This window comes from Natator depressus, chromosome 2, assembly GCF_965152275.1.
Source record: "Natator depressus isolate rNatDep1 chromosome 2, rNatDep2.hap1, whole genome shotgun sequence".
In the NCBI taxonomy this organism is placed as follows: domain Eukaryota; kingdom Metazoa; phylum Chordata; order Testudines; family Cheloniidae; genus Natator; species Natator depressus.
The window spans coordinates 116,920,964-116,947,346 of NC_134235.1; the positions used below are offsets into that span (position 1 = coordinate 116,920,964).

General features: G+C 38.8%; 1 protein-coding gene across 1 annotated transcript in view; it reads right to left on the bottom strand.

Moving 5' to 3' along the window:
* EXOC2 (exocyst complex component 2) overlaps positions 1 to 26,383 on the bottom strand; it is a 187,969-nt gene that overhangs the window by 42,693 nt on the left and 118,893 nt on the right. Inside the window, exons 18-23 of the mRNA XM_074944943.1 lie at positions 23,655 to 23,735; positions 22,432 to 22,491; positions 21,361 to 21,422; positions 20,014 to 20,080; positions 17,530 to 17,646; positions 10,590 to 10,731 (exon numbers count right to left, since the gene is read on the bottom strand). Coding sequence (XP_074801044.1) covers positions 10,590 to 10,731; positions 17,530 to 17,646; positions 20,014 to 20,080; positions 21,361 to 21,422; positions 22,432 to 22,491; positions 23,655 to 23,735 — 529 coding nt within the window. The remainder of the gene's footprint in view (positions 1 to 10,589; positions 10,732 to 17,529; positions 17,647 to 20,013; positions 20,081 to 21,360; positions 21,423 to 22,431; positions 22,492 to 23,654; positions 23,736 to 26,383) is intronic.

The following is a 26,383-nucleotide window of genomic DNA, read 5'->3' on the forward strand; positions in this document are numbered from 1 at the left end:
TCCCCAGGTCCTTTTCTGCAGAATTGCCGCTTAATCAGTTGGTTTCCAGCAGGGCCGGTGCAAGGATGTTTCGTGTCCTAGGCAAAACTTCCACCTTGTGCCCACCCTCTCCCGCCGGAGCCCTGCAGCAGCTCCCCGCCCCTCCCCCCCGCCCTAAGGCTCCCCCTGCGGCAGCTCCCCACCGCCGCCACCCCCCTTCCCCGCGGCCCAGGGAGCCGCGTGAGGCAACTCCCTGATGTGCAGCAGCTCCCCTCGGCCCGGGGAGCCGTGTGGCAGCTCCCCGCCCCAGCTCACCTCTGCTCCTCCTCCTCTCCCCTGAGCATGCCGCCTCGCTCTGCTTCTCCTGCCTCCCAGGCTTGCAGCGCCAATCAGCTGTTTGGTGCCGCAAGCCTGGGAGGGAGAGAAGCAGAGCGGGGCGGCGTGCTCAGGGGAGGAGGAGGAGCAAAGGTGAGCTGGGGTGGGAAGCGGTTCCCCTGCGAGCCGCGCCCCCCCGCCTCGTTACTTGCTGCAGGCAGCGCTCCCCGCGCCCCCCTGCCCCAGCTCACCTCCGCTTCACCACCTCCCCGGAGTGTGCTTTTGGTCGCCCCCAACCACCTGGCAACCTAGGCGACTGCCTAGTTCGCCTAGTGGTTGCACCGGCCCTGGTTTCCATCCTGTAGCAGTGCATGGGATTCTTCCTTCCTAAGTGCAGGACTCTGCACGTGTCCTTGTTGAAACTCATCAGATTTCTTTTGGCCCAATCCTCCAGTTTGTCTAGGTCACTCTGGACCCTATCCCTACCCTCCAGCACATCTGCCTCTCCCCCCAGCTTAAGTGTCATCCGCGAACTTGCTGAGGGTGCAATCCATCCCATCATCCAGATCATTAATGAAGATGTTGAACCAAACCGGCCCCAGGACTGACCCCTGGGGCACTCCGCTTGATACCAGCTGCCTACTAGACACTGAGTTGTTGATCACACTACCCGCTGAGCCCTACAATCTAGCCAGCTTTCTATCTACCTTATAGTCCATTCATCCGTTCTATACTTTTTTAACTTGCTGGCAAGCATACTGGGGGAGACTGTATTAAAAGCTTTGCTAAAGTCAAGATATATCATATCTACCGCTTTCCCCATATCCACAGAGCCAGTTATCTCATCATAGAAGGCAATCAGGTTGGTCAGGCATGACTTGCCCTTGGTGAATCCATGTTGACTGTTCCTGATCACCTTCCTCTCCCCAAGTGCTTCAAAATGGATTCCTTGAGGACCTTCTCCACGATTTTTCCAGGGACTGAGGTGAGGCTGACCTGTCTGTAGTTCCCCGGATTCTCCTTCTTCCCTTTTTTAAAGATGGACACTATATTTTCCTTTTTCCAATCGTCTGGGACCTCCTCCAATTGCCACAAGTTTTCAAAGATAATGGCCAAAGGCGCTGCAATCACACCAGCCAACTCCCTCAGCACCCTCGGATGCATTAGATCTGGACCCATGGACTTGTGCATGTTCATCTTTTGTAAACAGTCCGTAACCTGTTCTTTCACCACTGAGGGCTGCTCACCTCCACCCCATACTGTGCTGCCCAGTGCAGCAGTCTGGGAGCTGACCTTGTCTGTGGGGACCGAGGCAAAAAAAGCATTGGAGTACTTCAGCTTTTTCCACATCCTCTATCACTAGGTTGCCTCCCCATTCAGTAAGATCCCACACTTTCCCTGACCACCTTCTTGTTGCTAACATACCTGTAGAAACTCTTTTTGTTACCCTTCACATCCCTTGCTAGCTGCAACTCCAGTTGTCCTTTGGCCTTCCTGATTACACCCCTGCATGCTCGAGAAGTATTTTTATCCTCCTCCGTACTCATCTGTCCAAGGTTCCACTTTTGTAAGCTTCCTTTTTGTGTTTTAAGCTCACTGAAGATTTTGCTGTTAAGTCAACGTGGTCACCTGCCATATTGGCTATTCTTTCTGCATATTGGGATGGTTTATTCCTGCGCCCTCAATAAGGCTTCTTTAAAATACAGCCAGCTCTCCTGCACTCTGTTCCCCCTCATATTAGCCTCCAGGGGATCCTGCCCATCAGTTCCCTGAGGGACTCAAAGTCTGCTTTTCTGAAGTCCAGGGTCTGTATTCTCCTGCTCTCCTTTATACATTTTGTCAGGATCCTGAACTCCACCATCTCATGGTCACTGCTGCCCAGGTTCCCACCCACTTCTACTTCCCCTACCAATTCGTCCCTGTTTGTAAACAGCAGGTCAAGAGGAGCATGGTCTCTACTTGGTTCCTCCAGCACTTGCACCAGCATGTTGTCCCCAACACTCTCTAAAAACTTCCTGGATTGTCTGTGCACCACTGTATTGCTCTCCCAGAAGATGTCAGGGTGATTGAAGTCCCCCATGAGAACCAGGGCCTGTGATGTGGAAACTTCTGTTAGTTGTCTGAAGAAAGCCTTGTCTACCTCATCCTCCTGGTCTGGTGGTCTATAGCAGATACCCACCATGACATCATCCTTGTTGCTCTTGCCCCTAAACTTAACCCAAAGACTCTCAACAGGCTTTTCTCCAGTTTCATTCTGGAGCTCTGAGCAATCATACCGCTCTCTTACATACAGTGCAACTCCTCCACCTTTTCTCCCCTGCATGTTCTTCCTGAAAAGTTTATACCCATCCATGATAGTGCTCCAGTCATGTGAGTTACCCCACCAAGTCTCTGTTATTCCAAACACATCATAGTTCCTTGACTGTGCCAGGACTTCCAATACTTCCTGCTTGTTTCCCAGGCTTCTTGTGTTCGTGTATAGGCACCTAAGACAACTAGCCAATTGTCCTACTTTCTCAGTATGAATCAGAAGGGATGATCCATTGAGTAATTAAATTTTAAATTACCTGTTTGTCATCTAAACCACAAATATACATGTAATTGGGAATCAGACAATGCTATTGCCAGTTAAGTCGATGAGCACTTTAGTTTAAGGTAACAAAATGGTCAAGAAACCTATTATGTATTTGGAAGCCATAAATACATCACAACAAACAGAGAGAGGACTAGCTACTGATCAAACACTGCCCGCGTGTTTCATATATTCAGGCCTCTAACCCCCTCCTGAAGTCCCTTCCTTACCAGATCATCCATCATAAGAAAGAAGCTTTTGGTCCTGATTTTCAAAAGGTGCTGCCCACCTGCAGATCACATTAACTTCACTGCAATCTGTGAATGCAAAGCACTTTTGAAAATCAGGCCATTTATTTTTTATATTCCAGAGAATGGTATAAGTAAGTTTTCACTGTTCACATACACTGTTTTGTTTCCTTTACATTTCCCCCTGTCCAAAGTGGCACAACTCCTCCCTATTAAAGCATGCAAACTGTCCCGCCACAAATACACATAAACACCAAACACCCAGGATGTCATCCCTGATTTGATCTCAATGTACAGACTATTATTAATTCCAATAGATAACTCAAAACATTCATTTAGCTGCCAGAAATGGCATGTTCGAAGCAGTCTAAAGATTATGGAGTTTTCAAGCTGAACAGTATTCTTTTGTACATTTTAGTCAAAATGTAATTACCTACTTTTGAAAAAGTGCATTCTTGCCGTTACATTCTAATGCAGCGGTGGCCAACCTGAGCCTGAGAAGAAGCCGGAATTTACCAGTGTACATTGCCAAAGAGCCACAGTAACAAATCAGCAGCCTCACATCAGCTCCCTGATCCGCTCCCAGCGCCTCCCACCCACCAGCAGCCCCAACGATCAGCACCTCCTGATCAGCTGTTTCGTGGCATGCAAGAGGCTGAAGGGGGCCAAGGGGGAGGAGCAAGGGCACAGCAGGCTCGGGGAGGGGGCAGGGCCTGTGGCAGAGAAGTGAGCACCCCCCAGCACATTGGAAAGTTGGCACCAGAAGCTCCAGCTTCAGAATTAACTTCTGAAGAGCCACATGTGCAACATGTTGGCCATCCCTGTTCTAATGTGTTTAAAATTTAAGTCTCCTTGTCATCTAAAATGTAAACACAGAGTGCTGATGACCCAGCCTAAACACACACACACAAAGTTCAGGTTGACAAGTACTTCACTGGGTAAGTAAGTAGTAATAAAGCTGAAATATTGACAGATTTAGACTGTTGATTAGCCCGATGAATAAGATAGAACTGCTATAAGTTTTTTTTTTTTTTAAACCAGATTTCAACTTCAGGTTCAGAATGGATATCTAAAGCACAAGCATTATGGAGTTGAGAATTTGTCTTCCATTTGGTAGGGTGAAGCCATCTCATACACTTCCAATGCAATTTGCACAGAAGTTAAAGTATGACAAAGAGTAACTGATGCTGACTCCAATGAAATACAATGGAATAGATATTTTTAACTGCGCTTTAGACTAATCTCTGCAAGACAACCTGAGCTTTGAGTGAATGCTGGCTAAATATTTATTGTATAGATACTTGCATTTCAAAGCTAATTTGTGAAGGGAGACAGCTATTTGGATATTCTAGAATGATTTACTTGGAGACTAAAGGAAGGAACATTGACTTTCTAAGTAGTAAATAAATCAAGCTAACTAGAGCTTCAAACAACCGCCAGATGTGTTTATAGTACATCTAAACAAAATATGAGTAGTTTTGCAATGCATAATAAAAAAATTAAACATGCTGTTCACACTAGTCCACTAAGAAGTCTGTTATTTTGTAACAAATTATTTGTGCTTCTACTTTACAATTTCAATGTTCAGCAGTAAACTCTCATATCCACGCACAACATATTTAATCATGTAACCATGATTAGCTTCTTAGAAGAATGTGGAACTTGGAATGCAGAGTATGGAACCCAGTATTAACGATTAGATAAATGATACACAACGTAAGTATAACAAATTTGATAGGATTCTTTACCAAGAAAGGAAAAACATTTTAGCCTCAAGTGAAAATCCAAGCAAACTGACAGATTAGCCAGGGTTCCATGGTGTGGATGGAGAACACTGAGAATAAAATATATTTAATCATAGACAGCAACTGCTGAGCATTCATTTCCCCCCTCACCCAGTTCATATGTTTCTCTTTTCATTCCTTCTGCAACTGCATTAGATTAAAAATCTGTTAGGACAATCAATTCTAGAGTGCCCTATGTAAAGATCTAAACTCCATTAGATTAAACTGGTAGCAATGTCACCACAGTAGAAGCCAGTCTTTTCTAGGCTATTGTATTCAATTTCAAAGCTCAGTGTCAATTAGAAAACTCTGTCCTTTGAGTCTGCATAATAATAGAAGGCTTTTGAATTAATTGTTAAATGAACAGTAAATCTGTAAATAAATCCTGTCAATTTAATAAGGTTTACTTTATACTGAAAGACTAGATGTAATTTACATCATAAAGAAGGTTGATCATGCCATCAATGTAATCAAAATGAGTATGTTAATATGTAGTTACTTTTTTGTGTGCAATTTTACTTAATTAGATTTAAAAAACCCTCTACAGTTAAAAGACTGTTAAGGTTGCAAAGTCAAGACACAAAATTTCAGGTGTGCCAGAATTAAGATTGCCTTAATCCCCCAATCCTCCTCCTTGTACATATACATTATGATACAGTCTTTAATTACATGATCACTTGCTATTTTTAAACACAGTACCCCTGGAGAGCACAGAATGGATGGTGCTCACTGATTGAGCAGCGATTCAATATTTTGCTTTCTCCTCATTGTTCAATGTGTGCCCCCAGGCCTTATTTTCTGCACGTTATTCAAACCCTGCTCTGAATTATTAATTTCCTCCTGCACGCTTCTATGAAGCTAATACTATGAGTATTTGACAAATATTAATGAATTTATTTTCACAACCTTCTTTGAGATAAGGCTGCATTATCCCCATTTTACAGATGGGTAACTGAAGTTAAGAGAGAGAAAGATCAAAAGTGTACATTGGATGCCCAATTTGAGATGCCTAAGGCCTGATTTTTTCAGAATGCTTTGCATCTTATACAACTTTATAGACTCAAAGCACCGTTTCCAGTTACTTCAGTTGCAGTTGTGAGTACTTAGCCCCTGGATCTCAAGCAGAGCACCAAGAAAGAAAAAGGAACACATGATTAGTAGCCACTTGCAAAATGTTTGGTTTAAGTGACTTTCCCAGAATCACAAAGGAACTCTGTGGAAGAGGCAGGGATAGATTCCAGTTCTCCAGGGCAACACTCAGCTGTCTTAACCATGACACTGTCCTTCCTGCTCCTGCAACCTCCTGCCTCGTTCACCATGCACCTTCCAATTTCTGCAACAAATGAGGCAGGAGTTCTACAGACAACAGCCTTCTTCATTACAAAACCCTGATTCATCCCCAGAGCACCATCCATCCTGTACAATGAATCAAGCAGGGACGGGGGGCGGCGGGGAGAGGAGGAGGGAAATAGCACGTGATCATATAATTAAAGGCTGTATCACAATGCATATGCACAAAGTGACTGAATTAGTGTTGCACAGGTGACCTTAATTCTGGAATTTCCTAAACTTTTGAGGGCTTAACTTTGCAACCTTAACATTCTTTTAATCTAGGTGTGTGTGTATGTGTGTGTGTAACTTCCCTTGATATTTTATAAAAGAAAACTGAAAAGACAGAAAATCCATCACATACTGACTTCTACAAACCAGTTCTTGGAAACAGCTGAACTTTTTTTTGCTTAAACTTTAAAATATATATGTATAAAAAAATCAGACTGAAGCAAGCACGCAAAATGGAAAATTTCAGCCCAAACAATTAAATTTTGGCAAAATATAAGCAACTGAAAACAGGGTTTATAATAATACAATATAATAGAATCATAGGACTGGAAGGGACCTTGAGAAGTCACTAGTCCAGTCCCCTGCACTGATGGGATGACAAATATTATCTAGACCAGTGGTTCTCAAAGCTGGTCCGCCACTTGTTCAGGGAAAGCCCCTGGCGGGCTGGACCGGTTTGTTTACCTGCCACATCCACAGGTTAGGCCAATCGCAGCTCCCACTGGCCACGGTTCGCCGCTCCAGGCCAATGGGGATTGTGGGAAGCGGTACGGGCAAAGGGACGTGCTGGCCGCCCTTCCCGCAGCCCCCATTGGCCTGGAGTGGTGAACCGCAGCCATTGGGAGCCGCAATCGGCCGAACCTGCGGATGCGGCAGGTAAACAAACTGGTCCAGCCCGCCAGTGGCTTTCCCTGAACAAGCGGCGGACCGGCTTTGAGAACCAGTGATCTAGACCATCCCTGACAGATGTCTATCTAACCTGCTCTTAAAAATTTCCAATGATGGAGATTCCATAACCTCCTTAGGCAATTTATTCCAGTGCTTAACCAACCTGACAGTTGGGAAATTTTTCCTAATGTTCAACCTAAACTGTCCTTGTTGAAATTTAAGCCCATTGCTTCCTGTCCTATCCTCAGAGGTTAAGGAGAACAACTTTTCTCCCTCCTTCTTGTAACAACCTTTTATGTATTGAAAACTCTTATGTCCCCTCTCAGTCTTTTCCAGATTAAACAAACCCAAATTTTTCAGTCTTTCCTCATAGGTCATATTTTCTAGCCCTTTAATCATTTTTGTTGCTCTTCTCTGGACTTTCTCCAATTTGTCCACATCTTTCTTGAAATGTTGCACCCAGAACTGGACACAATACTCCAGCTGAATCAAGGCTAATCAGTGCAGAGTAGAGAGGAAGAATTACTTCTCATGTCTCGCTTACAGCACTCCTGCTAATACATCCCTGAATGATGTTTGCTTTTTTTTGCAAGTATGTTACACTGTTGACTTATATTTAGCCTGTGATCTACTATGACTCCCAGATCCCTTTCCGCAGTACTCCTTCCTAGGTAGTCATTTCCCATTTTGTATGTGTGCAACTGATTGTGCCTTCCTAAGTGGAGTACTTTGCATTTGTCCTTAGTGAATTTCATCGTCTTTACTTCAGACCATTTCTCCAGTTTGTCCAGATCATTTTGAATTAATGGAAAGTGTCGAGCAACTGTAACTAGATGACACTACGAGTTCCTCCCATGATTCTACTGAGACAGACAAATAATTCTGCACCGCTGAAGTTTTTTCCTCCCACACTCCAATGGCATCAACTTTTGTGACAATCTTGGGTAAAACACATAAAATCTACACATTCAGTTCAATGACTCAAATCAAATTTTTAAATCTGTATTAGTAAAAGATTACTTTTAAAAGCAGATATTAATTTCAACCAAATGTGGTATTAAAAAGCTTCATAAATACATTTCTCTCATGAATCACCGGATTAATTAACTGGACTTTTTTAATGATTCAGTATAACAGAACTGCACACTAAGATGTGTCTTGCCAGTTCCCAGTCAACTCGGTACTGTTATTTTATTCTGATCACGCAGGTTTTTGTTTTTTTAACCCCGTACCTGGAGATGAACTGGAAAGTATTAAATACTTCGTAAGTAGTAAAAGGGAAGGTCCTTAGACTAGTATTTCTCTGTATTGTTTGGCATCATTGAACTTTTAAAAATATCCACTAGTATTACTGAAAATCTACAGTGTGTAAGTTAGAGGATTTTTGCATTTGAATGGTGGATATGTCAAATACTCATATTGTCCTTTTAAGGGCAGCTTCTCCTTTTTCAGTTCCTATTACCTATGCATTTTTCTCCATCTCTAAGGGGCCATTTTTCCTGATCACCTCCTAATTTTATCTTGAAGGATAAAAAATATGGAACCAAAATTCTCTTAAATTCCACTGAAGTCAGAGTAACACTTTCTCATACCAACCACTTTTCCACCAGAAATACAAAATTATCTGCTAGCAAAAAAAGGCATTACAGGAGTGAGTGAAAACCACAGCAACTCAGTAATCCTGCTCTCTCCCCCCCACAAAAGAAAGCACTGAAAAACAATCCCACCAGCAAACTGAGCTCAGTCAGCGAGAAGCGGGGCACAGTGTGTTAAAGAAAGCTAAGAACTGAGCATGTATAGCAACCCATCCCATTGTAGGGGTATGGCACTACAAATGTTCTGGGTTTTCTTCCTGTCTCCATCTGCTACTTGGAGGACATACTGTAATGGCAAGTATAATACACTCCTAGTGTGATTGGCCATTATTTTAGTTCACAAATTTAACAAAGCTTAGTTTGCAAGAGTCCAATCCAAGTTATTTGTGCTATAAGATACACCAGTGCAAATGTCCTGAGTACAGCAATGCCACAAATGACAAATAGGGAGTCACGCTGAAAGAGAGAGAACCCTATGACCTCAGAGGTTCCAGAGCTCAGTGAGCAGCTATTGCAACTCCTGATTCATATATGACAACATTGTAATCTCCTGTTACTGTCTATCAAACTTTAAAAACTACTAAAAAGTCCTACTAAAATCTTCAATTTCAATACAAAATCTGTATAAAATACTCAGCTAGCCAAAAAGTCCAAACAGCGCTGTCATCAATCACTGATTTACTGAAAACAACTAAAAAGTCACTTTTTAAACTGTGCACAATACCTTGTTACAACTGGTCTCCATTAGATATTGACCAAGATTTTCAAAAGCGACCAATGATTATGAGTGCCTCAGTTTTGGGGGTACCTACCTGGAAACATCTTCATAGAACTTGGGTTTTCAGAAAGTGCTGAAGACACACTTTGAAAAGCAGGCCTCATTAAAGTATCTCAAAAGTGGATGCCCCAAAAAATGGAGGCACCCAAAACCATTAGTGACTTTTGAAAATCTTGGCCATTATAAATAATTGCATCTAGGTTAGTTATCACCAGAATGATTAAAGAATCAGAAAAGATGCCTTATAGTGATAGACGCAAGGAGCTCAATCTATTTAACTTTACTAAGAAAAGGTTCAGGGGTGACTTGATTACAGTCAATGAATTACCTACATGGGAAATAAATATTTGATAATAAGCACTTCAGACTAGCAAAGAAAAGTAATACATGATCCAATAGCAGGAAGCTGAAGCTAGACAAATTGAGACTGGAAATAAGGGGAAGGTATCTAAGAGAGGGTAATGAACCATTGGAACAATTTACCAAAGGTCATGGTAGATTCTCTATGACTAGCAATTTTTAAATCAAGATTGGATTTTTGTTTAAAAGATATGCTATAAGAACTATTTTGGGGGAACTTTGATGGCCTGTGTTATACAGGAAGGTGGTCAGACTAGATGATCACAATGGCCCTTTTTGGCTTTGGAATCTATGAATCCTTCTATGGTTTAATTTTTGTTCTGAACTACTGTTATAATGCTACACTTACACATTTTCTTATAACTTTCACCTTTTCAGAATTGCAGTTAGGGCTGTTAAAAAGTGACCAGATTCTTTACAAAAGAATTCCAAAAAATCCCAATGAATTTCAAAAGAAAAAATGGCAAAGTCGTCTTTCATAATTATTCCTTTATATATTAGCAATGAAGCAAAATAATCATGAAAAACATCAATGATAAAAGATGCTATAATCATTTGAGGGCATCTGAAAAGAGATTCAGGAATTGTAAAGTAAAATATCTGAAAAACAACTTTAAATGAAATGTTAAGAAAAACCAGAGGAGAAAACAGTTTGTAATTAAACATCAGATTTTTAAATCTCAATTCATCTCAGCCTCTGTTAGAATAATTATTAAACAGATATTGTACCTGTTGGAATGAGACAATCTTTCCAATCAAAATATCCTGCATAAATGCCAGGTTCTAATGAGCCAACTATAGGATCTGCCTTCAATTCAATGTAAATTTCAAACAGTCTTTGATCCAACTCCTTTAAGGATTCCATACTAATCTAAAATCAAAGCAAAAAGAAAAGTACATTTATCCATTAATTATGAAAGCAAGAATAATCACCACAAATTTATGGCTCGTCTTCTCTTTGATTTTTAGGAAACATGCCATATGCTTACAACCTTATAATTTTAAACAGTATCTCTTTGACTCTAAGAATTTCCATACTGGATCACATCACTGGGCAGACTAGTCCAGTATCAGATGCTTCACAGAAAGATGAAAGAAACTCCATAGTGGAGAATCATGGAATAACCTTCCCATAAGCATAATTTCTTCCCAACTCTGTCATTTAGGTTTTGATCCGGCATCACTGAAGGCAATGGGAATTTTGCCAGTGACTTCAATGGGAGCAGGATCAAGCCTTTAGTGGTTGGCTTATGTCCTGAAACATTAATGCTTAAAATCTTTATCATATTTTTAACCCACCTAATGTAACTGTGGATTTTTTTTTTATTATTCATTGTATATAGAGTTTAATCCTTTTGAAAAATTCAGATCTGTGACCTCCTAGCAGTTTAGTCAAAGTTCATTTCAAGTACTATTTTAAAGTATCCTTGTACAACAAAACAATAAGCTGCAGCTCTTTTGGCTACTGTATGGAGCAAGGATGTGCTCTTCTTTCCTTTGCGCAAACACAGATAAATACAAGCACTACAATTACTGAAACCTCCAAATAAAGTAACTAAACCGTGAAATGCTCTTACAAAAAGATTAGTCAATGAGATACATGTATGTGTACGTTTCACTTGATCGCTATATTTAAATTAAAGACTGTACCTCTTTCAATACTGTACAAGTATTTTCTTCTTAATATAACTACACAAGACAGCTACATTTTCTAAAGCAATTCCAGAACATAATGTGAAACCTGAAATGTAGACAATACTAAAAGTAGTAGAAAGTTAACATCCTGATATCACCATGAATGCTACTTAAACAAGTCATGCAGAAAATGACATGGGACCACTTGTTGATAGAGCTTATCAGATTTCAAGGTAAAACTTTTTAAATGTCACTCAGTCACTGTGAGGTTTAGGGACTTCCAGGATGAGAGGTGTTCAGGTGAGAGGAGAAGGCTCAAGACAAACCCAGGAGAACAGAAGTAAAAGGCTGGGGGGGGGGAAGGGAGGGACGACACCTTTCCGTCTTCACTGCCGTCTTCCCATGCAGACTTATCAGATAGGAGTTCCTGTGCAGAAAACCACTCAAAGATTCACTGAATGAAGCAAGGAGGAAATCATTGATGCTTCTGTTGCTCTGCCTTCTCCTCCTACACACCTAATCTGTTCCTGAGCACTTTAATCACAAATCACTGGGTCTGATGGTGGTGTAGATGGTGAGAGAAGGTCTCCTGAGCTAGATATGGGGAGAGAAACAGGAGTTCTGGAGGGCAAAGTGAAATGGGAGAAAGCAGGTATATTGGTGGGGGCATGGAGGCTCCCAGCAGCAGAGGAGTCCAATGGGAGAAATTGGTGCTCAGGAGCAGCGTACACTAGTGCTTTCCTGCTTTCTCCACCTAGCAAACCTCCTGAGCTTTGTCAGAAGTGAGTCCAACAGCTGAGAACCACAAAGGATCATAAAAAGGAGCTCAGGAGATTGGCAGGAGGGGAATATTCAGGAGGGCAGTGAGAACTGGGCCTCAGGAAAAGGTCAGGGATGCAATTCCTTACCTCCCCACCACCCACTTCCTGTGAAATTTCTGAAGTTTGCAAAGGGGAGAACCCTCACAGAGACCTACCCCACCTCTTCCTGCTCCTGCCTGTGAGAGTCTTAGGATTGGCAGCCTCCCTCAAGAACCTTTTAATAGAAAAATCTCCCCCACCGCCCCCATGGACAAGTGGACAAGTCTCTTAGTGACAGGTTACATTTTCAGCTTTAGCTCTGTAAGGAAAAGGGATAGTGATACAAGCTAAGGTCTCTATTTTCATGTCCATGAGTCAGCTAGGAACTTTAGAATCTAAAGAACAAAAGTTTGGTCTTGTGCATAAATTCCATACTTTTATATTTCTCTGGATTTCTGGTTTTTTTTTTGGGGGGGGGGGGGAGGTGGCTACAAAATGGCATACTTACCTAGCCCCCTTTCCTCTTCAGTTCATAATGCATAATGTATAGAAAAATTCTACCTCGGCACCAGATCTAACCTACTATGAGACTCACAAGGTGTGTGAGGTAATACCTTTTATTGGACCAACTTCTCTTGGTGAAAGAGAAACTTTAGAGCTCCAAATATCGATATTGAAGGACATTATCTTACCCACCTTGTCTCTCATATCCACGGAGTAACATGGATACAACAACACTGCAAACCACTAACTATCAGGCAGATATACTTTTTTAGTGTGGATCTTAGGGTGGAGGTGTGGGGAGTTGGGATTTATAAGGGTAACTCATTTGTAATTTTAATTATGGAGCAACAGCTCAAATTTATATTCCCACTTTCTCAAGCATTAGTTCATTCTGCCTTTTATTTCACCCTCATCTTCATTCTGCAAGCCTTAACTGACTCCATATATGATTTGTTTGCTTCTATCCTTTCCACTTCCAGTACAGTTTTGGTTTGTTTTTAGCCATATGACTGTGTTTGGTGAATTAGCCATGAATTCTCCATTACAAATGCCCTCCCACTTCTGGAGTCCTCAAGAGTTCAAGTCTGGGTCTATGTGATTTGGAAAGCACCGTATACACTTACAAGACTCCATAAGAAAGAGATGTGTGCATTCATCTTCAACTAAAATTATATATAAATATATATGCAAATTAACGATGGCACTCAGGATCCTGGGAAGCTGACAATTCGGCCCTCTGTGCTACAGAATTTGCACATCACTGATGCAGAGCCAGGTTTTTAAAACAGTGGTGAAGTACTTTGACTTTAGTCATTCTATAGGCAATGAATGTTGTGTAACTTAGGGCCTCTCTGATGCCCACTGAACTCAATGGAAAGGTTTCCATAAGTATCTAATACACAAGGGAATACCCCTGACACACAAACACCAGAAAGAAGCATTCATATTCCCACTAACCTATAAAAAAAGAGAAAGCATCTTGAAATCAATCCAACTGGTATCATTTAGCGATGAGGTCACCATGGGTGCGATTAGTGAATCTTTTGGTCTTTTATAAAAAAAGAAAGATTTCTTGTGGACAGAAACGTTTTAGACTATTACCACCTTAAAATGAAATATTTCTGGGTCAATCAAGAAGATAATGCTAATTAGGTTAGATCTTGCACTCTTGACTGAAGTCAGGATCTGGTCTGTACTTCCTAGAACTGTTAAGTTAAAAAAATCTTTCAGGGCTTTGGCAGGTTTCCCATAAAAAGTGTTTAGTGTTTTAAGAGGTGTAAAATTGCTCCCTGGAATTGCTTGACTATCTCTACAATACAGTATGGTGCATTCCCTGGATTTGACAAAGACAGATTGTGCAAGAATAATGTTACAGGCTGTGGTTGTTTGTTCCCCCATCTAAGCTTATCTGTGATACTGCAACAAAACAGTGTAATTCTACTTAACTATAGGAGAAAAGAGATTTGTCAGTACAGACAGTAGCTGTCACTTCCTACACTTCTGTTTATCTGAACTCACTCCTGAATGGCTGAAAATAACACTTCATCTGATAATGCATCTATGTAAACCTATTACAAGAGATATGAAAGACTGAACGTACTTTGAATAAACAGAAAAAAGAACAGTGACTATAAATGTTGAGTGCCTGATGGCATTCACATGGAAATATGACTAGATGAGTCACCTCAGAGACTCATAAATCTTTAAGGTCAGAAGGGACCATCATGATCATCTAATCTGACCGCTAATCAGTCCATGAGGAATTAGTGGACATAGCAACTCCCAAAAACTACAACTGCAGCCAAAATACTATTCTATTTTCTTTCATGGTATTTGTGCAATAGCAGCATGTTGCCTGACCTCCTATAAGTTATCTGTTCAGTACTTAATATGAAACATTAATGTTATTCAATTAACACTCAATGTGTGCTTTAAACACTGTTGTTTTCTAAACTGGCTACCAAATGAACTCTTAGAAGGATAATCTAACTATCCATCTAGGTACTAATATGGCCCTGATGATCACCCTATGAACATCTATATAATGACCGTGCTGAGTCAGACCAATGATCCATCTAACCCAGCATCCTGTCTTCTTCAGTGGCCAGGGCCTGACTCTTCGGAAGGAATGAGCAGAACAGGGCAATTATTGGATAATTCATCCCCTCTCAGCCAGTCCCAGCTTCTGGCAATCAGAGGTTCAGGGACACCAAAAGCACAGGGTTGTGTTCCTGACCATCTTGGCTTTAGACTTTGATGAACCTATCCTCCATGAACTTACCTAATTCTTTTTTCAACCCAATTATACTTTTAGCCTTTACATCATCTCTTAGCAACAAATTCCACAGGTTGACTACACGTTGTGTGAAGAAATACTTTATGATGTTTGTTTCAAACCTAGGGCCTATTAATTTCATCAGGTGACCTCTGGTTCTTGTGCTGTGAAGGGATACATTACACTTCTCTATTCACTTTTTCCACACTATTCATGATTTTATAGACCACTATCATAACCCCCTTCAGTCATCTCTATTCTAAAGTAATCTTTTTGATCTCTCCTCATATAGAAGCTGTTCTATATCCCTAATAATTTTCGTTGCCCTTCTCTATACCTTTTCCAATTCTAATATGCCTTTTCTGAGATGAGACAACCAGAACTGCACACAGTATTCAAGGTGTGGGTGTACAATGGAGTTATATAGTGGCGTTGTGATATTTTCTCTCTTATTATCTATTCCTTTCCTAACATTCTGTTCGCTTTTTTGACTCCTGTGCACGTCGACCCAATGTTTTCAGAGAACTATCTATGATGATTCTAAGAACTCTTTCTTGAACGGTAAAAGCTAATTTAGAACCCATAATTTTATATGAATAGTTGGGATTATTTTTTCCAAAGTGAATTACTTTGCACTTATCAACATTAAATTTCATCTGCCATATTGTTGCCCAGTGACCCAATTTTGTGAAAATATTCACAATCAGCTTTGGAACTAATTGTCTTCAGTAATTTTGTATTGTCTACAATTTTGCTACCTCTTTGTTTACCCCCTTTTCGAGATCATTTATGAATACACTGAACAGCACAGGTCCCAGTTCAGATCATCAGGGGACCCCAATATATACCTCTTTCCATTGTAAAAACTCATCATTTAATCCTACCCTTTTTCTTCTACTTTTAACCAGTTACTGACCCATAAGAGGGCCTTCCTTATTATCACAACTGCTTACTTTACTTAAGAATCTCTGCTGTGGGACCTTGCCAAAGGCTTTCTGAAAGTCCAAGTACACTACATCAACTGGATCACCTTTGTCCACACATTGTTGTTGACACCCTTAAAGAATTCTAATAGATTGGTGAGGCAGGATTTCCCTTTTCAAAAGCTGTGTTGACTCTTCCCCATCATATTGTGTTCATCATTGTGTCTGATAAGTCTGTTCTTTACTACAGTTTTAGCCAGTTTGCTTGCTACTGAAGTTACACTTACTGGTCTGTAATTGCCAGGATCACTCCTAGAGCTTTTTTAAAATATCAGTGTTCCATTAGCTATCTTCCAGTCATCTGCTACAGAGGCCGATTTAAGCAATGAGTTACATACCACAGTTATCAGTTCTGCAATTTCACATCTGAGTTCCTTCAAAACACTTGGGCGAATACCATCAGCTACTATATATACCATCTAGTACTGTATATATGTACTGTATATACAGTACTGCATTGTCCATGGTCATTAAAGGGTTAATATAGATTTTAAATTGTTCAGTTACTTCAATATTTGAATTTTGTTCTTTATAAAAATTAAAAAAAAAGAACAATACTTTAATGTGGCTGTTCAAGATCAATTGCTGAATATATAATGGGCACCTCATTTGCCTACATAGTCACCACACTACCAGTACCTAACTCAGCACTTTATTAAGCATTTCAGTATAGTTGAGCGTGAAGGGAGAAATCTAGAGCAATTTTGTATACTATACTAACAATGCAAATAATTTCAAACCCCATTTGAATGATATTCAAAATTATTCCAGCCACAAAAGTTCAAACACATTCACTGGAACGGCTATGAGAGTTCATTGTGTAGTAGAAGCATCAGTTTGTAGAGAAATACTCTGTACTGGAAGAGATAACATTTTACTTTCAAACAACAAACATTTCTGGAAATAAACCAACTATATGGCCATAAAGATTCTAAGTCATAACATTTCTCATAAAAAATGATTAATCATTACAAAAAGGCAGGAAAATGAGACATCTATAGCCGCCCACCTTGACATTTTCGTTCTTTGAAAAAAAAAATCCCTGATCTAGTTTATGAACAAGAGCTGTCAAGTGGTAGAGATTACTAGATTATTTAATCTATCAAATGTATTTTGAGATTATGATCTTTTTATTCTTTGCATCAAGAAAACACAGTGACATTAAAAAGCTTTACTCAGAAATCAGATAAACATAGCCTATGAATATACAAGTCTTTAACAAGTGCTCACATTTGCTACACTATTTATTTAAACCACACACAAACACACAGACATATTAATTATTATTATTATAATTATTGCTTTTTAAATTGATGCTTAAAATCCCATTCACTTGTAGGAGGGTTAAGTAATATTTATTCTGGTTGATTGTACTAAGACTTAATTTAATACCTGTGACAAGGAAAAAAAAACTTTCCCCCCCCAAAGTAATGATACATCTATAGCAATTTCATTTTAATATTCTTGCTTACTTGAGTTATTTTTTCAACTCCTTGGAAGCTATGTTTCTCAAAGTGTTCAGCTATATTTATGAAAGTATGACGTTCCAGATAGCAGCAATTACTGAGTACAATTAAAAGCCTTTGCTCCTAAATCAAGAGATGTTTTAAGGAAGAAAAATGAACAGTAATTAGGAAATATCAGGGATAACTGTGCATTATTATGTTTATACATATTTTGATCATGGAAAATGTTTTGTCCACTTGAATGACAACAGTCATATGATAAGCATGCTGATAAATAAAATATAGCTAACAAATAGTTTTGTAAACAAAATCCTAAGAACTGGTTAACACTGGATGCAATGATTCAATAAGGGCACTTTTTCTTATGGGCTTTGTTGTCTGAAAGTATTCACTGGAATAATTGTGACTAATACAGATCTGTGATTCAGCTCCCATTCCAAAAAGTAAGCCACAAACAGCTTTCCAAGAAGTGGTTTCTGCATTTTACTGTTTTTTTTCTAGTAACCTGTTAAAAACGATGACCACCATAAAATAAAACCAAAATCTTCACTTTCATATGAAACTGGCTGAAGAATTCGGTTTTAACACTCAAGCAAAGGAAGCAAAACAGATATTAAACAAATGCATTCCCATCCTCCAAATTAAACTAAATCAAAGACTTACAGATCTCAAAATCATTTCTGCATATAATTTGAAACATTGTAAGTCATCTCTGCTCTCCAATTATTTTGTTTTAAAAATCAAATATGGTTCAAAACAGATATTGAATTAGGTTATATCAAGACTGTTGGTCCATGAGACTGGTGCAACAATAGGTTACCTGGGAGAGAGGCAAGATCTAGTTTTTCTCAGGAGGTAATTGGTTGACAGGAATTCCCAAATTATAAACTCAGCTCTGGTGGTGACTTTTTGTGCAACTGTGTGCAAGTCACTTAAATTCCTCAGTTTCCCTACCTGGAAAATACTTTCCTACCTCAGAAAAGAGTTCAGGACGATCATTTGCAAAGTGCTTTAAAAATGAAAACTTTCTGAGGATAAATTACTATAGTGAGGTGTGAAGGAAGTCAATATCTTATTAAGAATGAGATCTGCAATTCCTGATAAATTCCCAGCTGTCTTACCAACCAGTAATGAACTACAATGACTAGTGTAATAAATGTGTACCCATTAATCTGCCTACTACTTGAATTAATTTACCATTATTTGTATATACAATATTCAACACAAACTGTCAAAATACAATGAAAAATCCTAGGCTGGTCACTTAATACTCTCTACTCCATAATACTCAGCTACTCCATATGTAAATGGGGAATAATAACCCTTATTGATACTTGTAGTGTTTTGAAATCTACAGATTAAAACTCTTAAGTGCCAAATATAGAAATTAATACTCTTTCCTACTTTTGTTTATTAATATCTCATTTGAAGCTTCAAAATAATTCTTAACCAAATTTATTTTTCCATTGTATAAGCCATACGGCTGGTCAAAAATATTGAGTTACTGGCAACGATTTTTTTTGCTGAAAAAGCACTGAACCATTTGTTTGGGAGGAAAAAACCCTCAAAACGTTACACGGACTTCAACAACACAGGAAAATAAAATAGGTTGATAAAAGTTAATTAACATTCACACAGTACTTGGAGAATTACAATGATATGAGGACTAAATTATTATTAAATTTCAGAATTTAGAACTCTGGGTCTAATCCTACAAGTCTTTTCTCACTAATTGCAGTTAGACTACTCATGAAAGTAAGGGATATAGGTTGGGCCCTTAAAAGTTTCTAAATTCTGCAGGAAATAGATTATTAAAAACATAATAAGAGCTTCAAATTCATTCTTTGAAGGGCATAACTTTATATGTTTCAGTAGCCCTTGTGCTGGGGGTATGTACTCTTTGGGAATGCATTAGTTCAAATAACTGGGACAAAAAAAATGCAACATTAGGAATTTTATGGAAAAGCAACTTTTTCTAGTCTCTCATGCACCACAACACATTCTACTATAAGGAAGATGACTTACCAAAGCAAACTACATTATTTTACACATTTATCTCTATGTTCTAAAAATAAATAAATGAAATTTAATTACCTGTCTTACGGATACAGATATGCGCACTTGAGTTTTAACTAAACATCAAGGGCCAGACACTGAACTGGTATAAATTAGTGCTACTTTCATTGACGTCAATAGAGCTATGCCAGTTTATACCCATTGAGGACCTGGCTGCAACAGTTATGTTTTTAAATAAAATTCATGAGTAAGAATCTGTAGGAAATATGCTGAATACCCAACAATCCAAAGCTCGAGATACCATTATATTAGCTTTTCTGATAACCATGCAGTTAGTAAAGTTTTATATGATTTTGTAAAAAGTGACTTAGGAAAACACAAATGCATTACAAAAGACACACAGTAAAAGATAAAAGCCTTATTCAACATTTAATTTTACCCCAATAAGACATTTTAACTAGAAGCCACACTTACGGAAGATAAACTAGAGTCTTCATGAATGCTTCCAAATAAATCAGGAGATGAAATGTCAACTGAAAGACTGAAAATATTTTGAAAAAAGTGAATCGGAGAGTATTCTTTTTACTCTAAGCATTTACAAATCAGCTATGATGTGTGCTTGCTGGAGAACAACATTTCTATTTCTCAACGACTTTCGAGGTTTTGACATGCAGAACAAGGTTCCAAATGGAACAAAACCAAAACCTTTCAAACATATTTGCAAAATTGAATTGGGTTTAAATTCCATTTTTTTAAATCAAAAATATCTGGTCTTCAATTTGGGTCTCTCCCCCCGAGAGTCAGTCAGCCCACCCTGGACCTCAGAGACCTTCTTGTCAAAAATCTCATCAAAATCAATATGGCTTTGATGAAAAATATTTAGTCGAAAATGTTCTGACCGGCTGTAGTGCTGGGTTCAGCTGAAAAGACTATAGAGAAAGTTGGAGTGCTGTGTCAGAGCGTCTCATACCATGGAACAGAAGGCAGAATGAGCTGTAGAGCTTTTCTAAATCACCCACAAACTGATCAAGAGCTTTGGGAACAGGTACTGCCATTCCAGCAATCATGTTGGGGGAGGGCGGAAGGTTGAGTCGCACCTTTCTGCACTTTCTTTGATTTACAATAAAATAGTTTCTGTTCACTACTCTTATACACCAAATAAAGGTAAACCAAGTAAAGAGAAAAACAAAGGTGGTCTTTCAGGATACAGAAATTCAGGTTCTTATGACTCCTCAGAGCTCTGAAATTAGTGGTTGATGGAATAAAAGCAAAATTGTCAACAATTTAGTAGATATATTGATAGGAGTTATGAACTGCCAAAGACAGCGGGCAAAGCAAGGAAAATACCATTCCCCATTGGTAGATGTTATTCAATGACAGTGGCATCTTCTTTCATATAAACTGCTTGGAAGCTATAGCTGTGACAAAAACCACCAGGCTCAGATATTAACATTAGAACAAAAAATGGGCTAGTTTGGTGTAACAGTTACAACCTTTAGAAAGATGATTCTCTTTGGGAATCAAGCAGAGGGATTTTGAATAAGCTAGCTTTCATTAAGCACTACAATAGCTACTAAGAAAATAACTTTTTAATATTCATCATATTTCATTATCTTATTCAAATCTGTATTTCATTTTTTTTGGTATAAAAACATTCTATTTGGCTCCATGGCATTTTTGGTCAAAGCCAAAATTGTTCACAAAAGCTATTTATTACATATACCTCAGGAATACTGGTGAGGAAAACCTTGTAGTAAAAAACAGACAATTTTATGCTGAAATTTGCAACTTCAAATATTCCAACTGTGTTATTTTACTTACTGTGTGGTATCTGCATCACCATCAGGCTTGGTGCTCAGTTGTTCCAGACAATCAATAAAAACCTATCAAATAATAATAAAAAAAATAATCTGAATTTTCCATCAGAGCTGAACTACTGGTACAAAACCTGTAAAATATTTTAATTTTTCTTAACTGAATTTTTAACTGCAGCTCATCTAAGCAGATAATCACAAATACCCCAATTTTCTTAAACCTCAAAAAACTGAAAACAGTAGCATTTTAAATTAAGCCAGGCAAATGTTTTCATGATCTTGTCAGCCTTTATTTTGCTGTGGAAAAAAAGATCTGTGCTATTTCTTTGTACTATCTCTCATCTTGCTAAATGACCTCCCAAATCAGAGGACTGGGGGTCCATTGGTTTACAAGGAACGTATCTTTAATGGCTTTAAAGTGCTTCAACAGAGTCCCCAAAGCAAACATCTCTTAAGCACCACTATGCATCATTTCTTTGGTCTGATTTGTGAGATTTCACTTGATAACACAATACAAACAATTGTTAAAACTGATGGGTGTTGCTTTATTATCTTAAAAAAAAATTCTGGGTTATTAGTTATACATTTAAAAGATTACCTCAAAAATTCGTTGCAAAGAGCACTGGTTTCTAATATGAAACTAAGGGCCAGATCCTCAGCTGTAAACTGGCATAGCTCCACTGACTGCAACGGAACTATGCCAATTTGTACCAGCTCAGGAGCTTGCCCTTAGTTTCGTATTAGAAACTGGTGCTCTTTGCAACCAAATTTTAAGTTAATCTTTTAATATATAATTAATAACCCAGAAAATGCTTGAAGTTAAGCTAATGCTTCAGGTATATGCTTGAAGCATTTAGTTTCTCTGATGAATTAGGGCCTTAGAAACCCCAGGAAGCATTAAGCATCATTATCCTTAAGAGTTACTGTAATTTGAAGTTAAGATAACACTTATGTCTGGATGATCTGAATTAAACAGTATCTGACATCTTATCACCTTTTATTACTTTTTGGGGAGCAATGGATACAATATAAGCACTTAATCACTCATTTATGATCCCCAATTTCAGTTCAAAATTACCTGCATGATACCAGTGCTTAGCTGGCACACATCCTCCTGTGTTTTATGTTGCTGGAAAACCTGAAGAAACAACCATATAACTTCAGTGGAATAGCTTCAGAAGGCCTTCTTCCAAAGGAAGTGAAGAAAGGGAAGAGTTATAAATATCAAACCTAGTTTCTCTGTATACACTGCTCTTGTGAGACTCCCCAGGGAATGAAGAGTGGCTGGTAGAACAAATCCTATGTACAAACACAATGGATAGGGCGTGTGGGCATCCTATAGTGAAGGGGAAACACAATGATGGGAACAATACTGGCACATGATGCTACCTGGAATTCCAGTTCTCCATACCATGAAAGTGAAACTGTGATTAAAAAAAGGTGGGAGAAAGAATAAGTGAGTGGAAGGGAAAGTAATAGCTAGATTTCCTTCATCCTGTATGTCACAGAAACTTGGAGAAAAAGGATTGTAGCAACATGTAGGATGGGGGAAACCTAGTGGAGCTGAAGAGAAAACAGAGAACTGGGCGATAGTAGAAGCTCTTGGGACTTCTCAAGATCATCTTTGTTAGCATGTAAAATTCATCTCATGGGGAGGGATTAATTGTCAAGTAATATCCTCTTTTGAGTTCTTCTGGGGAACCCTCATTGGGGGAATAGGATACCTTTGTTGTACATGCGACAAAGAAGGAGAGAGCAACAGCACCCAATCCTATGAGATGCTAAGCATCTGCTGAAGAATACTCTTATGTCTTCCTGAAGTCAATGGAATCAGGTCCCGAAGGCAGTAAACAAATGGGGATAACGCTATCATGTGGCATACTGGAGTAGGGAAAACAAAGGGTTGAGTTATGTCCCAAATGAAGTCTAGTTGTGATATGTATTTATAACTGGCTCTCAAGGGTACCTACACCATAAGATCATACCTGCTGCCATTTGAAAGCTACAGGTCACAGCCTTTAATATAAAAAATTACATTTAAGTACAGTTCACTTTTTGCCCCCAAATATGAGTGCAATTTGAAAACTGACTGAATATTGCAAGGGCTTTTTTTTTTGGTCAAAGAGAAGAAAAAATATTGTGAAGCTTGAGTAATTTCTTAATTCATTTTATAACAGCCTCTCTGTATTATTCACAAACACTAATAATACATAATGAAAACATATTTATACAGTAATTGCTTTTAAATGTAATAACAATTTACATACAAGGAAAGAAAATAAAGTACATAGCAAGACTTACACTGGCTTCTCCAGGTTTGCAGTCCAGAACACTCTTGAGTGACTGCAAGGAATGCACAATGCATTGTTCAAACTGGGATGGCTGAAAGTAAAAAGATTTTTGAATTCCTAAATGAATGTGCAATGTATGCTATACAAACTACGAATACACACACTTTTTTTTACAGTAATGGAGAAGATACTCATTTTTTACTGATCCAATATGGAAACCCCCCCCTACAAATTTCATAATACATATACTACAGAAAGCCCTTGTTTTAATGATGTACTTTAATACTGAAGCAAACAAAAATAATTACACAGATCAATTTCCTTTGCAAGTATGTGAATGAGGGGTTCTTGCATTGAATGGTTTCTTCGCCTTAAGCCTGCAGTGAACTTCTTATACCTTGTTTGTGATTGCACAGATGGCTACTCAGGAAAAGTCTGGGGGTAAAATCCTGGCCCCGTTGTAGTCAATAGCAGAAGTCCTATTGACTAACAGGGCCAGGATTTAAATTTAGTAGGGTCATTCTAGGACATCACAAATTCACCATTATGATTTCACTATCATGAAATCAACAAGAACAACTAGGAGTGGATTGGTTTGGAAGTCAGGTAACCTTGTCTATTCAGAAATTGCTTCGTGTATAAATCTAGATGCAAATGAATTGGTAGCATTATCCCTGTTAGCCAATATCCCCTTATCCCCCTCTCTTGCTCGATATTGTGCCACTCTGGTTTGAGACCACCTGATGGCACTAGGGAGGAAATTGTGTTTCCCGAGGGGAACATGAAAGTGAGAAAGCTATCTCCATCCTAGAAAAAGGGACACCAATCCAGTTGATTTGGCTCAAAAATGGGAGCCAGAAACTTCGAAGTTCAACTCCTCATTCTGCCCTTTACCCTTTGTGTAGCTTAGGGTAAGTCACTTCACTTCCGTTTCCCCAACCTAGGACATTAGGATAACACTTATCCACCCCACATGTGTGTCATGAGGATTGATTCATGTCTGTAGAGCAATTTGAAAATGTAAAGCACTATGCTAAAATTCTATTTATTCATTTTTAGAACAAAGCTCCTGAAGGCATACAGCAGAGAAAGAGAGCTAAATTGGCAGAAAAAGGGTTTCAGTGGAAAAGTAAAATGCTGTTCCTTTCATTTTTGTTCTCATGTAGATTTTTATTGCCTGCAAAGAAAATAATAAAGCTTCTCTGTACATTAACCTGTGTGCATTACAGACCCCATGGCTGTAGGTTTCTGACAACAGTATCCCAATATATGTTTTAACAGCTGTATAAATATCAAGGATGTTAATAACTAATTTTTTTGCATGCATTTTATACATATAGTTTAAGCTTAAGCTTTCTCCAAAGGCCCTCTCTGGCTTTGTTTACCCTCAGAAATTTTGCTAAGGTTTCCCATCATTACAACAACTGATTCAGATCCACCAATGGTGGCAACAATGGGATTGTTCATATAAACAAGGCATTAGCAGTTACCAATATTTTAAGCACCATGTCATGCTCTGAGCAGGATTAGATGACACCATACTTAAGATGGTGGCAGCTCCCTAAAGACCCACAGACACTAGCAATCCTCCCACTGTTTCTGCTGCTGGCAGAGATAAACTGGTGGGAAATTTTTGCAAAAAATCCTAGGGTAGCGATAGCTTTGGAGCACAGTAAAGAAGCACTAATAAGGTGTTTTTTTTTTTTTTTTAGAATTATTAGTTCTACAAAAGAATGACCATGTATGCAAATCTGGATGGAAGAAGGAAATGGGGCACTGGTCTGGACTGAAATGACCAGAGAATGTTGCAATTGAGAATGAAACCCAGAAATCAGGACTCCCAGTACTCTATTTTAATAACCAGACAACACTCCTTCCAACATTATGTATATCTGGAATGCTTCACACCCTCCTACTCAACTTCATTCAAATGTATTTATAGTAACACACAAGCACAACTTCAGGCGGATGGCCTACCGAGTACTGTCTTATATAATACATCTTAATCCTCCCACAGGCATTTCTGCTTTCTCAGATTGTTTTTAAGTCATGCCTACAATGTGCTTGTCATCTTTTAGCCATTAGTCATTACTATTTCTTTCCCGAAAGCACCTCATTAATTTATTTGAATATGGTTTCAAGTCATTTATTGTTTGTCTGTGAGCAACCTCCTAAATTAGTTGGCTCTCAGTTAAATTTCTCATTATACCAGAAAAGCAACTTTTTATATCTACTACAGTCCAGCTTCCATGGTAACGAACCCATTAAGTTATGAAGCAATGTGACGTGGACTGAACTTGTCACAACCTGAGAAAACAAACTCTGTATTTTAGCAGAATATCCATAGCTAAAAAAGAAACTTTTTTAAAAAAAATCTCAACACAACCTTACTAAGGAAGGTCAGTAAAAACTTTATGGGGGCACATTAACCCCCCCCAACCCTCTCAATTTATATACATACTAGCCTCTTCTCCATGTCCTTCTTTACATTCTACTCATATTAAAGGACCGACTCTAGCAAAGCTTTACTCATATGAGTAATCCTTACTCATGTTAGTAGTCCACTGACATGAATTGCTACTCACATAAATAAAGATTATTCACATATGGCTCTGCAGCACTGGGACGGAAGACACTGCTTTTGAAAACTCCATTTATAAGCTGAAATTTATCTAGTTTTTAAAAAACTACTTTGGACTGCGCTTATGCTGACTAACACATGTAAGAAAATCCACCAGC